The following is a 17487-nucleotide window of genomic DNA, read 5'->3' as shown; positions in this document are numbered from 1 at the left end:
TTCCTTTATATACCTACTCTGAGATGATCAGAATGTAACATCTGGGAAGGACAGAAAGATGGACGATGACACAGTACAACTTGGGCTATTCAGTCATCTTAGGAAAGAAAGTGAGCGAGGACAGAAGTAATAAAAGCCCTGAGATAGCACAAACATTTAAATACTATGGAAGACTGCATCTGAATCTCTAAAGCAGTCAAAAAACACACTGTTGTAACAAGACAGTTAAAAAGCTGTAGAAGGTGAAAGTCTGCGACTCACTAAAAAGGGGATTTAGAGACCAGAGATCCAGAGCTCCTATCCACTCCAGGCCTTGGAAAGGAAGGGACAATGTGGGAGCACCAATTATAAAGTGTTCCTAAAAATGGAATCTTATAGTTAGATATAGTATCAAAGAAAATTTACCTGAGCTAACAAATATCTGAGTCCCAGGCAAGACTAATTTGGGGAAGAGGATGGAAGAGAGGAGCCACGCCAAGGAGCCATGATAATTATTATCATGGCACAGTATCTGAATTTTAAGGATAAAGTTAACCATTTTTACATACAATCCCATATAGTTATATTAGGACAAATAATATGGAATTATCAATCAGAACAAAGTGTAAAAGGTAAAACAAAATATAATATGTAAAGTTTAAATCCTTTATGTAAAAACAAGTTTAGTGTGTGTGTATACACACACACACACACATAAAGTCTGAAATGTTATAAATGAAATAACTACTCTTATAAAGTTGGATATAACAAAAACTTCTGACTTCTACTATATTCTTATGCACTGATTACATTTTGTTCAATGAACTCTTAATTTAAAAAGTGAAATGTGTCAGAAGTACTAATGCTTACATGAGCAGATTATATTTTATTATTAAAACAAGAATCAAGTTTCAGTTATGCAAAATGAGTAAGTTCCAGAGATGTAATGCAAAGCAGTGTGACTATGGTTAACAATACAGCATTATACACTTGAAATCTGCATAGAGAATAGATTTTAAGTGTCCTCACATTAAAAAAAAAAAAAAAAAGGAAGAAATTATACTAATGTGAGGTGATGGATATATTTAATAACTTGATTGTGGTATTTCACAATGTATGTCAAAACATCAAGTTGTACACCATAAACCTACTATTTTCAATTTGTCAATTATACTTCAACAAAGATGGGAAAAACAAGAATCATTTAAGAGAAAAATAAATACAAAGTTCTCACTTTTAGTTTGGTATTGTTATTTAAGAATAAAATCAGTATTGCTTTACTATAAAACAATCTATTTTTAGAGCCAGTGAACACAGACTGTGTAACTCTTAATTACCCATATATCTAATCATCCTCACATTAGTATTTAATATTGCATACCAGTTTTATCCAATATTGCATACCAGTTTTATCTAATTCTTTCAAAACCAAGGACTTTTTATATTATTTTCCACTTTCACAGGAACCATGTATTTTGAATGATTCTGTGTAGGTTTTATATAGCAACACTGTTCTTCAATTATGTTATTAAACTTCCTCTCTCTCTCTCCCTGCCAACTGAAATTTCTTGTCAGCATAAGAAAAACTGATGCTAATATGTTGAGCTTACATAACAATGGTCTGTAGAAGGCTGTTCAATTTAAGGGCAGGTAATTCAGAGAGTCCACAGGTTTAGTAAATCTTTAAAACCACACGTGAAGGTGCCTCTGTAGCCAAGAACCTCAGGGCTCCAGGGACTTCAACATGGAGTTCGCAATATATATAATACAACCACAAGTGCCGTACTCTGAATTGCCTTTTAACAGACACAATGAGATAAAAGCTAAAGTTCTTTATGAGAAGTGGAGGGAAAAAAGCCACGTAGGTATGAATCACTAACCTAATTAATATATTGCTAAACTTACAAAATAAAAATAATTTTTATGTTGGAAACACTTCCAATAAAATAACCTAAAATACAAATCAGATATAAATAAAACAAAAATTTCAATCAATTTTCTCTATTGAGAGAAAAAATTCAGGAGCTATGACATTTGAACAGTTATTTTATTTATTTTATTTTATTTTATTTTATTTTATTTTATTTTATTTTATTTATTTTTTTTAATATATCTTTATTGATTTCAGAGAGAGAAAAGGAGAGGGAGAGAGAGAGATAGAAACATCAATGATGAGAGAGTCATTGATCAAGCCCACAACCCGGGCATGTGCCCTGACAGGGAATTGAACCCCAATAGCCTGGATCCTAGGTTGACGCTCAACCGCTGAGCCACGCCCGGCCGTGCTGAACCATCTTTTAAAAGAAGAAAATATGCACACACAAAAAGTGTAGCATTTGTATTCAAGCAGTTTTACACCATAGTACATTAGAAGCTTTGTGCTAATGCAGAAATTTTAAATATTTGTAAGTTTTAATTGCTTTCAAATGGTATAGCAAGTCACAAAAATTACTTTAAATATTGATGCTTTTGTTCCAAGTTACCTGAACATTCTCATTCCACTTCTCAGCAAAAAGCTTGTCTGGAAATTCTGCAGGTAGAGATAATTGTTCTTTAAATATTTTAAGATACTGTGGAAAACCAAATGAATTCATTAAGTGTATCTGCCGGTGAGAAAATCGTGACTTCACTCTTTTTTCTAAGAGTTCCAAAATATCCTTAAAAACAAACAGAAACTCCTGTAAGATGCACGTTAAAAAAACAATCAGCGTTAGAGATATATTTAAATTATTAGTCATAATTAGCAATGTCTATCCTATAACACACAATTAAGCATAACAAAAAATTTATGAAAGCCTCTAAAAATTCAAATTATTCCCTTGATCTCCTTACAGTTACAAGGCAGTAGAAGAGAGTGTGGCTTGGAAATAAACCAAGCCTCTAAGACTCTGTTCTATGCACTACTTTAATCCCCTTCGAGCATCTGTAGACCTGGTGATGTCATGCCTTTTATCTACCATGTTATTCTCAGCTAATCTTTAACATTCTAAGACTTACAATAATTGCTACAAAAAAATCTATTATTTAATAGTTATTTGTCATAGCAACATTAAGAGTTTCAATAAGGAATTCCATACATCAGATTAAAAAATTAAGATAATAATATGCATTAAGACTTATTACATTAATGAAAATTAAACATCTCCATTGTTTTATGTAACAAAGACTCAAGTAGCAGCATGTATAATGGAGAAAAGTTCAGTTCACTGAAATATCCAGAATTTAAGCTGAGCCAAGCTGAAACTGAAGGAACAAACTGCAGAAAAGGAAACTGGCAGGAACACAGCCCGACAGTGGTAGGTTATTGTCTTGTGGCTTTTTTATAGTGATATTTTAGAAACTGATTATATTTATGCTACTTTCCTCAAGAAGTTAGAAATCAAGTTTACTGCCAACCTTCTATAATTAAGTTTTTTTAAAGTTGTGATGAGCCCCAGAAATATGGATTTTTAAATCTACCCAGATGATTTTCATACAACAGCCAGGTTAAGAAATCAACTGTACAGAGGAAAGAATTCAAGTGATCAAAATGGGATCATGGTTAGTTTGGGAAGGAAGACAGGAAAGATGAACAGATTGGGGTTTAAGGAGAAAGGGTGAATGAAATGTTTTTATAGCTTAAAGAAAAATATAGTTATACATTACCCATATAGGTAAGTGGCTGAAAGATGAATGTAAAAGGTATTTTAGTGGTGAATAGTAATGACAGAAATTGACAATGTGGGGATACATAGGTCAGTGAAAAAGGAGGATTATTTCCACAGGGAAGAGGCTGTTTGCTGGCAAAGTCACTACACTCCATCTGTCCCTTTGCTCTTTCCCTATAAATACAGATCCATATAGACTTGTTGGAGAATTATACATCCAGAATAAAAATGAGCCTCTAATAATACTGCTAAGGAGCTACTGACCCTTTATTTGGTCCTTCACTGGGTCAGTAACATTTGCCACTGCCACTGCCACTCAAAGATTATTTTTAACAAGAGGAAAGGTGCCTCAACCCCTGTGCAGACTGCTGCTTCTGGCAAGGAGGGGTATCGCTATGAGGAGAACCAGCCAGATGTTCTACGAGGGAGGCTAATTATGAAGCTCTGGAGCACTGGGGAGGGAACGAGAAAGCTGCTCCACCGAAGAAACGGCACTAGGAGGACTATTGAAAGATGACTGTAAAAAGTTTCACTTTCCTAAAAAAGGAAGAGCTAGAGAAAAACAGAACAAGTACATGAACTTTATTTCCAGCTGCATATACTTACAAAGTTAAAATAGTAACATTCTGAACTGATTCCAAGCATTTTCAAAATATGCAAAAAATCATAAATGTAAACATAGAAACTACTGGCAATTTTTATCAAATAGTGGTAAGATTACTTAACTTTCTCTTTACTTGCTAATGCAGAAATTGTATTTATTAGCGTAATTTGACTTTATTTTTTTATTTAGTGATTCCATTGGAGGGACAGAGGTACTTATGAGCATGTATGACAACTGTTTTCTTATTTTCCTCAATCTGAGTTCAAAAGTGGGATAAATGCATCAGGAATCAGGGAAACATATTTGAAAAATGCCTAATATGATGACTTACATAAGTGACTATGTTGATAATTAAGATTTCATTTTCTAAATATTATAATTAATTTTTTAATAAAAAGACAGACTTACCAATCTACATGTAAGACCAATAACTGCTATTGGAGTCTGTGCAGACTGAGAAATGTCAAAAAGATTATAGAGGAGTGTTTGGTTTCTATGATGAGCAAAAAGATCAAATTCATCTAATACGAAGATCACTGGACAACTACTAGCCCGGTCACCTAAGATAAAAAAGAGTTTTATATTAACAAGCAATTATATTAACCTTTGTTAAATTTCCAAACTATTTACTACATTTCAGTTTTAAAAACTTAATTCAACAGCCCAGCTGGTGTGGCTCAGTGGTTGAGCATCCACCTATGATCCAGGAGATTGTGGTTAGATTCCTGGTCAGAGTATGTGCCCGGGTGGTGGGCTTGATCCCCAGCAGGGTGTGCAAGAGGCAGCTGATCAATGACTCTCTTATCATTGATATTTCTATCTTTCTCTCCCTCTCCCCTCTTCTCTGTGAAATCAGTGAAAATATATTTTAAAAAACAAAACACTTAACGAACAAATACTGATAACCTGCTTTGGGAGGGCACTTACCAATGCATGTACATTTATTCAACGAAAACAAATTATTCACAGGGCAAGATAGTTTTAAGTATCTCAGTCTAATTACTAGTAGTTTACTGATGAAAAATTAAGAATATCATTTAAATAACTAGAGACTATTGTTTTTAAAATTATGTACAGAGTCCTTCTATCATCAGAAAATTTACAAAGATCTTTTAATACCTACACAGACCAAATCACTTTGAGATTAAATATAAAGAGTCACTAAGTTTAAAACTATTACTACAGAAAAGACTAGTTTACTTAGTAGAAATGCAAAATATATCTTCCCATAGAAATAATTTTTACAAACAGTTGTTAGACTAGAAAGTTCAATTAAAACCACTATAATTCCTTCTAACCACAATTTTAACATTGCAACAGGTAAAGTTCAACATGACTCTGAATTCATTTTTTCGCATCACAACAGAATCTTCCTTAGCAGAAGAATCACTCTTACCTTAAGGTTTGGGGCTTTATATTTGCATAAACAAGTGAAAAGAAAATATGATAAAGGGACATTCACTCCACTTCAACATATAATGAAACATTTAACACTAACCTAAATGGCATAAAAACTACAAGGACTGCTCAAAAGTCTAGAAATAGGCTTGGCCTACATAATTAGTACTGGTAAAATATAGCATTACGTATCAATGGGGGAAAAGTGGTTTATTCAAGGTAAGAACTCCACTTTATACCTTATCAAAATACATTTTAGCCAGATTATTAGTTACAAGTATATGTTTTAGATTAAAACATAATTGAATATCTTTAAAATCTGAACAGAAACAATTGTGACTATAGAGAAGAGAAACATGAAGTGCAAGAATTCCATAAATAAATACAAGCTAAACATCAAAATAAGGCAAAGAACCAACAGGAAATATATGAAACAGGAAATATCATTAGTCAATAAAAATAGAAAATGATCATCATTACCAAAATTAAGTAAATTAAACTAAATAAATAATTTTACTATTACATAGACAAAAATAAAAATTAATAATTGTTTTGGAAATTGTGAAGAAAAAGGTACTCTGAAATATGTTTAGGAAATGGATCTTCTAGCATAGTTTCATAATATTCCTTTTAAAATGTACCTTTTAATTGAGAATTCTACTCACTAAAATTTACCCCAGGAAATATCTGGACGACTATCTAAGAATTTCTTCCTAATTTAATTATACAAAATTAGAAATAAAAGCCCATAACTGGTGGTTAATAAGATATAACTTATATTTTTAACTATAGTTAATTTCTATTTATAAAATGAAATATATGAGAACCATAAAAATGAAGAAGCAGCTCAGTCTTTACTGACATGGAAAGATGCTCACAACATACTGTTTGTAAATGAAAAGATGAAGACCACACAATACGGAAAATGAGTTTATTCTCATAAAAATTATCAACTTCAATGATATACTGCAGGTGAGTAAAGATATGAAACTAAAGTTAGTTGGGATAATCACTATTATAGTGTGGGGATACACTGACTATTATTTTATTCTTTATCATATTTCTTTATTAAATTTTTTGTAAAAGCATGTTATTACCTTTATAATCAGGGAAAAATAAAGCTAAACAAATATCTTTGATACTGTTAAATATGTTAATATTTACCTTTTTTCAAAGCTTCCAGAATAAATGAAAGATTTTCAGCAAAGCTTCCCTGAATAACAAAAAAACATACCATGACTAGGAGTTTAGTGAAATAAGAAACAGAAGGGCTATCTGGCCCTTGGATGTTATATAGACACACTCTGTATCTGACTCTTAGACATTACATAGACTGTCTATTTTTATAGTAAATTAGTCATTGGCCAGATCTCTATGCTTACAATTTAAAACTTGAATATAAAAGCAAAGATGGTACAGCACTGAAAATGACATGTGTCATGTTCAAAACAAACTGTTAATGTCATTTAAAGGTAGGTGTGTTTTTTAATCCTTACCCAAGGATATGTTCATTGATTTTAGTGAGAGAAGGCGAAGGGAAGAGAGAGGGAGAGAGAGAAAGAGAGAGGAAGGGAGAAAGGGAGAGAGGGAGAGAGGAAGGGGGGGAGAGAGGGAGAGAGGGAGAGGGAGAGGGGGAGGGGGAGGGGGAGGCGGAGGCGGAGGGAGGGAGGGGGAGGGGAGAGGGGGAGGGGGAGAGAGAGAGAGAAACATCAGTGGGTTGCCTCCTGTACGCACCCTGACCAGGAATTGGACCTGCAACCTTTTTGGCATATGGGATAATGCTCCAACCAACTGAGCCACCCTACTGGGGCTAAAGGTAGTTTTTGAGAGCTGCTATATTATAAATATGGTCAGAGAACTAGAAGTCCACTGCACTTTGTATCTTCAAACACATCAGGCTCTTGCAAGTCTCAAATTAATTTCTACCACTAAAAAAAGGACCATGAATTTAAATGAGATCCAAAAGGAAAAGGGAGAAGAAATTTGCTTCAAATATTAGATACTATACTAGTGCATCTTTATTCAAGAGCATATTACAGAATTTGTATGTATCATATCAAATTTGGCTGTGCTTACTTGGAGCACAGCCAAAACATTTTTGGATACAACTTAAATATTCTAGATGAAAATTAATAGAGTAGCAGATGCATTATCCAGATGTTACAGCTTGTGGATAAAAGCTCTGTTAAAATATTTTTTCATTAAAGTCATTAATTTATACTTCAGATTTTTTAATTTAAAGAAACAGCTGACTTTAAATTTGAGGATATATAAAGGAGAAAAGAACCCACTTATTTGTTTCCTAATGAAGAGAATATAAAATAGCTAAGTTTTGCCCTGGCCGGTTTTGCTCAGTGGTTAGAGCATAGGCCCGTGGACTGAAGGGTCCTGGGTTCGATTCAGGCCAAGGGCACATAATTCAGTTGCACTCTCAATCCTGGGGCTTGGTCGGGGTGCATGCAGGAGGCAGCCAATCAATGTGTCTCTCTCACATCAATGTTTCTCTCTCCCCTCCACTCTCTCTGAAAAGCGATGGATTATGTCCTCTGTGAGGATTAAAATAAATAAATAAATACAATAGCTAAGTTTTCAAGAGCTTCCATATATTTTGTGATGACTGCATACTGTCAAGTCAATACTATTTCCAAGGTAGGCAGGGCTAGAGGTATTTACCATAAAATAAACAAAGGCTCATAGACAATTTTTTGGGAAATAAGTGGTCAAATTTACTCAAAGGTTCCTTATCTTTTGGGTATTTTTTAAAAGACTACTGCACCTGATATTAAATCTATACCTATATAAATACATATGTTCATATTATAAGTACATATTTATATAAATATATGTAAGTATGTATATATGTATAAGAATATACAAATATGCTATAAGCGTATCAAAACAGAGAGGCTCTGGATTGAGGTGATTCAGGTTCTTAATGTTCAGCCTTTGTTATTTTATGACTTTAGATAAGCTATTTATGCTCTCTGAGCTTCAGATGCCTATTTTATATAATGTAGAAGTCAAATTAATATTATCTCTATGTCATAATTATGGTAACAATAGTGATGACTAGGATGATAAACAACTGTGCCTTTTTATTATTTCATGTGAATCCAGTATGAATAGGTCCATTTACGAAAGTTAGAAACAACAATCTACATCAATTAGAAACCACAAGCCAAACTGAGCCTCTATAATAGTAACTCTCCTTCACCAAGCAGGCAACTATTTTCAACGTTAAATTCTAACAAGGTAGAACATTAATAGAAGGAACATTCTGAACTTGCACTTCAGAGACCTGCAGACAGTGAAAGAGTAACACATGATTGGCTCAACTTTTTAGAGATAATTACAAAAGAATGAGGTACTAAATGCTAGGAGGCTTTCACAACAATGGCTGTGTCACTGCAGTGGAGAGCACGAAGTTTAGAGATCAGAGCGACAGTACTGCGTGATTACCAGGGGCCAGAAAATGAACTTGGAATGGACATAACCCACTTCAAATGCGTAAGTCGTATAAAGATAAGTTATTTCATCATGAAACTTAGGGCAGTTGAAAATTAACTTAATCATTCTTCCCTTGAGCCCTATAAATCAAGTGATAGGTAAAAAGATTTAAAAGTTTCAAAACATTTCTAATCGGTTTATTTTAAGTTACTGCTGTTGACTGTCCTAGATTCCAAGCTATTACAATAGTGAGGTATGGGTAAGTTTCTGAAAACATTTTAACACATTGTATGTGGGAAACGTATTTATACGTTTTACGTTGACTGGTAGTAGAGCGCCCAATAAAAACTACCCGCAAACAATTTAATAGTATGAGATAACTGACATCTATATAGTATATTACCACTGAGTATATTTTAAAACATAAATGTTTAATGCTTATTTTGTCTGCAGAATAAGTCAGTGAAGTAAGTTTAAGATGATGCCTATTTAACAGATGAGAAATCTGAATCACAGGGGTATTCATTAATCATTAATCATGGGCACCAGGTTGAAAGGCAACACTAAAATCCACATTTTTTGTAGTTTCAAATTCAGCAAATTTTCCCAGTACTCCCATGCTACCCAAGTCTCAGGAGACTAGAAATAGACTGCTAGAGTATAGTATTTTTTAAAACACTAATCTATTGTCAAAGACAGAGAATCAGAATGTTTATCTTACAAATAAACAAACTCACTATCTATATAAACCTGGTTTTGATAAATAGATGCATCCTAGTACATTACACATTTTTATGACAAGAATCTTACATATTTCAATTTAGAATCTCTAAATCCTTTATAGCTTTCCAAAAATATAAAGCTATAATATAGACTTTCCTTTATGCCCAGTTAATAAAAGAACAGAAATGATACGTACAAAAACTTTATCTCCAACTACATTTTCCAGATTTAACTGCCTTGTGATTTCCTTTAGAGCTATTTTATCATTGATCTGCAGCAGTCCTGAAATAAAGCGCATTTAAAAGTATTTAGTTAAAATGAAATATGTATTTGACACAGTACAGATTATTTCCCGGTCAAGGAAATTTGCTAATTTGCTAATGCTTTTTTAAATTCAACTGGAAAAAAAAGTAAAAAAATGTGAGTTTATATTTCATTTTACAACTGAGCAATGAAGACATCTGGTAGATTCAAAGAATAATCTTCTTTGGGGTTAGGGTTATTTCAAAAAAAAAAGGAAGAAAAGCAAAAACCAAAAGTTTTTATGTGTTCCCTTTATTTATTTACTGTTTCAGTTTATAAAAATATTGTCTATGGTATGCTAAATTAAGAGTTGCTAAATATAAATCTAGTTTTAAAAATATTATTAAGAATCCAAATTTAAAACATACAAGTGAATTTAGTTTCATAATATAAAAAGCTCACATGATTTATATCATTCCCAATGGCAAAGTAATGACAGACTTACCATTTAGGTGAACTTGTAATACATTTTCCCTCACGTCTTCTACTTCCATCAGTTCTTTCAAAGCATGGTTTATTAACTAAATAATATTAAAAAGTTTATAAAATATTTAATAATAGGTAAAAATGATAAGCCCATATTTTTAAACTGTGAATAATGGAAACAGAATATGAACAGGTTGCCATTTTAAATTAACAAATACAACTGCAAGTTCTTTGGTTCCCCGTTAGTTGCTAGATATACTGAGAAAAAGACCTTATTACAGAAACTTAGTGCTTGCAATGAAAAATTACTACTAATGCCCAGCTGGGCATGGATCAGCGGTTGAGTGTCGACCTAGGAGTCAGGAGATCAGGGTTTGATTCCCGGTCAGGGCACATGCCCGGGTTGCGAGCTGCAGCCGATCAATGACTCTCTCATCATTGATGTTTCTATCTCTCTCTCTCCCTTCCTCTCTCTGAAATTAATAAAGATTTTTTTTTTTAAAAAAGAAAAAAGAAAAATTACTAATAATATACGCAGAAAGTGTTATATACCTTAAACTGTTCAATTATAAAGTTTCACATTTTTATAATTACAGGCTTATATTCCATATTCACATTCTTTATTATATTTTTTGAATTGTGACATCTTACCACTCATTAAAATATCATATACATCTCTTCATAGTAATACTGCATATTTTTTTAAAATTTGAAAATGAAATTAAGGGAAAAAAAGCTTTTTAAAAGGAAGATAATGAGGGACTATTCCTTCTAATATTAAAATAGAAGAGTACTATCATAAAATAAATGGTACAGGAAAAGCTGTGGGACATATACACCATGGAATACTACGCAGCTGTAAAGAAGAAGGATCTCGTACCCTTTGGGACCGCACGGATGGACCTGGAGAAAATTATGCTAGATGAAATAAGCCAGTCAGAGAAAGACAAACATCACATGATCTTGTTTATATGTGGAATCTAAAGGACTTAATAAACTGATGAACAGAACAGATTCAATGACATGGAAGCATAGATCAGACTGACAAATGTCAGAAGGATGGAGGGGGGTGGGTGGGTGGAGGGGGAGAGAGTAACCAAAGAATTTATATGCGTATATGCATAACCCAAGGATACGGACAATGGTGGGGAGAGGGACTGGGGAGAGGGATGGGAGAGAAAAAAAAAAAGAATGGAGTGTCAAGCAAAAAATAAAAATAAAAAAATGGTACAGGAAAACAGAGCAAATATACCAAAAAAAAAAAAAAAATTAGTTAGGATGGTATTCAACAAAGTCACTGGGACAACTGGTAAACTATTTTGAAAAACAAAATACTATTTGTTTTTGCAATAGTCTATCCTCTGTCACTATAACATGTTTGTGCAATAGGGAGAAGCAAATATCCTCATTTAAAATTATTAGGTTTCACAATAGGATATCAAACATAATAGCTATTCCTTGTTTATCTGCAGTTTTTAAAGCATATGGAATTCTACCTCAGAACATAGGTAGCCCAGGTCATATACACATAAAAGTCCAGCTAAGATGTGAAATTCTTTCTAAAGAACTGTCAGAAGATGAGTTGGTGCTTCTCTACCTTTGGGTCAAGTCAGACCTTTATTATAAGAGTTTCTCCCCAGGTGATACAAACTTGGGCTCTCAAGATATGGCCTTTGCCATATTTTCTTAGTAATCTGCTATGTTCTTGCCCCCAACTCTTGATATTTTATTTATATAATATTTATATATCCCTTGCTCTGATATTATGATTTAAATTATTTTATGTTTGATGAATTGCTCAAAACCATTTCAAATTCTTTACAGAATGAAACAAGGTATAAAATTGTTCCTTCATTTTACATATGCATAAAGAGAGTTATAAAAGGTTTACAGAGCACTCTTTCCACTGAATTTACATTAAGAATCAAGTTGTTCTGATTTGCCTAGATCAATTCACAGCTTTTTTATTGGGGGTAGGGGAAGTGGTCTGAAACAATAATTTAAATGTATTAGCAAGTAAGTTTTCAAATAATTTTTGTTCTAATCTGAATATTGCTAAAATTTACTGTATAATTAACTAGGTAACCAATTGTATAATTTCAGTCAATTTTTTTCATGGACACAATGTCATCCTTTCAAATATTTTCAACTACATAATATACTAAAAAAAATTGGCTGGTTATTAATATTACAGCAACCAGCATAACCAATTCAGCTACCCCATTTCCACATTTTTTGTAGCCAAAAATTAATTTTACAAATGTACTAGCAGAGCTTGCTTAGATTTGCAGCATCTAGGGATTTTTATTCTTCCCTACTATTACTGTTCCCAAGTACTTTAATAAACACAACATCCGGCAATATGCAAATAGAATATCAATTAGAAGAAACATCCTGTTTCACCACCTATCAAATTTCTTTGTCTACAATAATTTCTATATAGAAGAGAGTATTTTCCAGGGTCCAATTTGTCATTTGGAACTATACATATATATGTATTTTTAAAAATGTTTGAAATACAACAAACCACACTATCTCTAATCTTTATCAATCAACTGTAGAATTTTTTCCCCCCACTACCCAAAGTCAAATCATCTTCCATCACCATATATTAGGTCCCCTTCACCCCTCAGCCCCTTAATCAACTGTAGATTTTGAATTTTTGTATTTCAGGCCAAAGTAATGCCTTAAATATACTATAATCTTATTTTTAAATTTGAATTTACATAATTACATTAATGAGTTCTTGTCTAAGAATAGCCTATTTTATATCTTAGGATAGTCCCACATAAAGCAAATTATAAAAGTAACACAGTTAAACAATGCTCCTCAGCTATCAATATTAGAGTGCAGCAAAAATAAATTAAATTATACCACAAAAGCTTAATAACTGGACACTCTAATCCTAAGAAAGGACAAAAAGAAACGAAAGGGAAGAAATACTCAAAAATAAAATTATTCTTTAGTGAGGACCTAAACTGATAAAGTTTGTGTAATATCAGTTAATTTTATGATCAATACTTAAAGACATAGCCTGTGAATAACTAACGTAATGAGACAAGAAAAGTAAATAAAAGGTATATATGGAGATAGAGAAGGGATAAACAAAACTTTGTTTGTTTGCAGTTAACATGACTGTGTATGTAGAAAACCACAAAAAATGGGCAAGTTCCTGGAACTGATAATCAATTAAGGCAAGGTCGGAGGATATAAGGTAATACACAGAAGTGATTTGCTTCCCTATATATCAGCAATTAACACCTGGAATATGAAATTAAAAACTTAATACTATTAACATTAACACTAAGAAGTTTAAAGACTTAGGTATAAATCTAACAAAAGATCTATATGAAGAAAACCACAAACTCTGATGAAAAGCCTAAATAAATGGATAAATGGAGAAATATACCATGTTTACGAATGTGAACATTCAATATAGTTAAACCAATTCATCTCAACATGATCTACAGATTCAACACAAAATCCCACAGTTGAACACAAAAATTCCCAGTATTTTGTAGTTATTAATGAATTGATTCTATTCATAACTCATTGTCACAGACAACAGTGTGGTGAAGGCCTGGAGGGCAAGAGGGGTGGATGCAGGGTGGAGGGGATCAATGGGGGGAAAGGGGGGGGCTATGTAATACTTTCAACAATATAGGTAAATTTTAAAAATATTAAATAAATTGATTCTGAAGTTAACACAGAAATGCAAAGTACCCAGGACAGCCAAAAACAACACTGAAGAAGCAAAAAGTTGAAAGATTGACACTATGGAACTTTAAGACTTACTATGAAGCTATAGTAATCAAGACAGTATAGTGTGATGCCCGTGCAGGAAACAGACAGACAGATAATGAAAACAGAACAGAGAGCCCAGAAAGAGACGCATACAAATACAGTCAACTGATCATTAATAAAAAAGCAAAAGTAATTCAATAAAGATAGTCTTTTCAATAAATGGTGCCGGAAATGGATATTCATAAGCAAAAAATAAATCTAGACACTGACTTTACATTTTCCACAAACATTAATTTGAAATGAACCCTAGATGTAAATGTAAATGCAAATGCAAAGAACTATAAAACTTCTAGAAAATAACATAGGAGAAAACCTACACAGCCTGAGTTTTGGTGATGAAGTTTTAGATGCAACACCAAAATCACAATCCATAAAAGAAATAGTTGATAAGTTGGACTTCTTTTCATTAAAAACTTTTCTTCCAAGAACATTGCTAATAAGATTAAAGACAAACAAAAGACTGGGAGAAAACATTTGCAAAACGTATCTGATATATCCAAAATATACAAATAACTTTTAAAATATATCAGTAAGAAAAGAAACAACCCAATTTAAAATTATCATAAAGATATACAGATGAAAAATAAGCGTACAAAAAGATGCTCAATATCATACACCATTAGAGACCTGCAAGTAAGAAAAGCAATGAGATACCACTACATATCTACTAGAATGGCTAAAGTTTTAAAAACTGACAATATCAAATCCTGGTGAAGACACATAGCAAAAGAAACTCTCATTCAATGATGGTAAGAAGCAAAATGGTATAACCACTTTGGAAGACAGTTTAGCAACTTCTTACAAAGCTAAACATAGGATTATCATATGATGCCACAACTGGTGCTTCTAAGTATTTACTCAAATAAGTAGAAGACTTACTTCAGCATAAAATCTTGCACACAAGTGTTTAAAGTAGCTTTATTCAAACTGCCAAAAATCAGAACCAACCAAGATGTCCTTCAATAGGTGAATGGACAAACAGTGGTACATTCATAGAACAGAATGCTATTCAGCAATGAAAAGCTATGAGCCGTGAAGGCATGAAATAACCTGGAGGAAGCTTACATGCTTGTTGCTAAGTGGCAGAAGCCAGTATGGAAAGGTTCTACACTGTATGATTCCAACTACACGACATTCTGAAACAGGCAAAAGTACGGAGGCAGTAAAAAATCAGTGGATGGTAGGAGCTGGGGTAGGAGGGTAAACGGATAGCGCACAGGGGATCTTTGAGAACTATGAAGTTATCTTGTATGACACTGAGTGGATATATGACATTACGTATTTGTTAAAACCTGTAAAGTTTACAACACAAAGAGGGAACCTTAATATAAACTATGGACTTTAGTTAATGATAACAAATCACTATGAATTGACTGTAACCAACGTACCACGCTAAGTCACTATGTTAATAACGGGAAATTATGTGGGGGGGTAGGTGGAGAGGTAGGGGAGGGTAATTTGGGAACTCTGCAGTATCTGCTTAATTTTCTGGTAAAAAATATATCTATTTTAGCCCATTTTCTAATGAAATGGAGTACAGTTTTAATTTGTATTTAGTTATACATTTTTATAAGTGTTTACTAGTTCTATTTCTTTTTTTCTGAATTTTCTCCATGCCTTTAGTGACAAACTTCCAAGGAGAAGTTCAGAATAAATTCAGTCAGCTGCTCAAGTTGTACTTTTAGGCTTGACATTTTGACTTACAAATCACTGAGATTCAACTTTCCTGTTATAATGCCATTTTGTTTCAAGATACAGTTTGCCATGGAATAGACCTAATGTGCTAATTTCCTAGATCTCATTTTCTTCTGTACTGACACAAGAGTATCACCACGAAGCTTCTTGAATAATTAAAGTATTATCTAAAAATGTTCTTCAAACATTAGTATGATGACGTGTTTTCCAGATATAATAAAATAATGAAAACTGGGCAGGGTGGAGGGGGTCAGGAATTATCTTTTACAGAAGATATAAATTCACATTAAGAGGATTTGCAGAGTATCAGTTTTTATGACCAACATTTAGATATAATCTGTGAAATTTTCACATTGCTGAGATAAACTCCGCAGCATCCAGATAGGGAAAAATCATACACAAACTCAAAACAAGTTAGCTGTGGTGGTTGGTCATCAGTGACAGTCACCAAGTATTCTAATTGACCTCCCTTCTAGGCACCTAAGAAGAATGCACTTCCTTACACAGATCTATATTCCCAATTTATATATTTCAAACAATACTGGAAATGGGTGATAACAGTAAACTCCTAAAAGTTTTCATTTCCTCATCTTACATAATGTAGAGTCAATACATATTATTAAAAAAAATAAAAGCAGCCCTGGCTGGTTTGGCTCAGTGGTTGGAGCACTGGCCCACTGGCTGAAGGGTCGCAGGTTCAATTCCAGCCAAGGGAATGTACCTCAGTTGCGAGCTCAATTCCAGCCTATCAATATGTCTCTCCTACATCGCTGTTTCTCTCTCCCTCTCCTCCCCACCCCCCCCCACTCTCTCTGAAAAGCAATGGAAAAAATATTCTCAGGTGAAGATAAATAAATAATAATAAAAGCATAACTTTACTCCTGTTTTACATAATTTATTGAATACATAATTATAAGACATAATTTTACTTCTATAGAATAAAAATGTATGTTAGTGTGAAATCTAAATTTATTGCATGGAATGTAGCAGAAAACAGATTTTACACAGCCCAATTTAACTTTACTAAAATTAAATAGTATAGTAATTAACTTTCAATGTGACGGACATAATTTGTCTCATATGCTGAATAAAGAATGTGAAAGGAGAAAATGAGGGGAGAGAAGCAAGAGTATCTTTTTGAGGTAACTAAGCAAATATGATGACAAGGGAAAGTAGAAGACAAATCAAGAAGATGTGAAAGGACATATGAAAAATTTGTTTGAGTTAGGGTTAAACAATAAACAATAAAATAGTAAGAGAAAAAAAGAATGCATGGGGTGATAGTTACCTTTCTATAAACAGGGACAAAACCTACCTTACTTGGTTAGTGTAAAGAATCAATGATAGAACATAGATAAAAGGCACAAGGTACATGTCCAATAAATGCTAGTTTGCTTTTTCCACTAGCAATCACTAATTCAAGGACAAAAGACCATGATTAAAAAAACATCAATTAAAATT

General features: G+C 33.0%; 1 protein-coding gene across 7 annotated transcripts in view; it reads right to left on the bottom strand.

Moving 5' to 3' along the window:
- ORC4 (origin recognition complex subunit 4) overlaps positions 1-17487 on the bottom strand; it is a 68042-nt gene that overhangs the window by 9942 nt on the left and 40613 nt on the right. For 6 of the 7 annotated variants that reach the window (XM_081142061.1, XM_081142060.1, XM_081142064.1 and 3 more), the window contains 5 exons: positions 10547-10622; positions 9995-10080; positions 6793-6841; positions 4639-4790; positions 2463-2636 (listed from right to left, as the gene is read on the bottom strand). In XM_081142061.1, the coding sequence (XP_080998187.1) occupies positions 2463-2636; positions 4639-4790; positions 6793-6841; positions 9995-10080; positions 10547-10622 (537 nt within the window). The remainder of the gene's footprint in view (positions 1-2462; positions 2637-4638; positions 4791-6792; positions 6842-9994; positions 10081-10546; positions 10623-17487) is intronic. The other variant, XM_081142063.1, reaches the window with a different exon arrangement.

The sequence above is a fragment of the Miniopterus schreibersii genome (genome assembly GCF_964146895.1).
Source record: "Miniopterus schreibersii genome assembly, chromosome: 7".
NCBI classification, from domain to species: Eukaryota; Metazoa; Chordata; class Mammalia; order Chiroptera; family Miniopteridae; genus Miniopterus; species Miniopterus schreibersii.
This window is presented reverse-complemented; position numbering and strand designations above follow the sequence as displayed.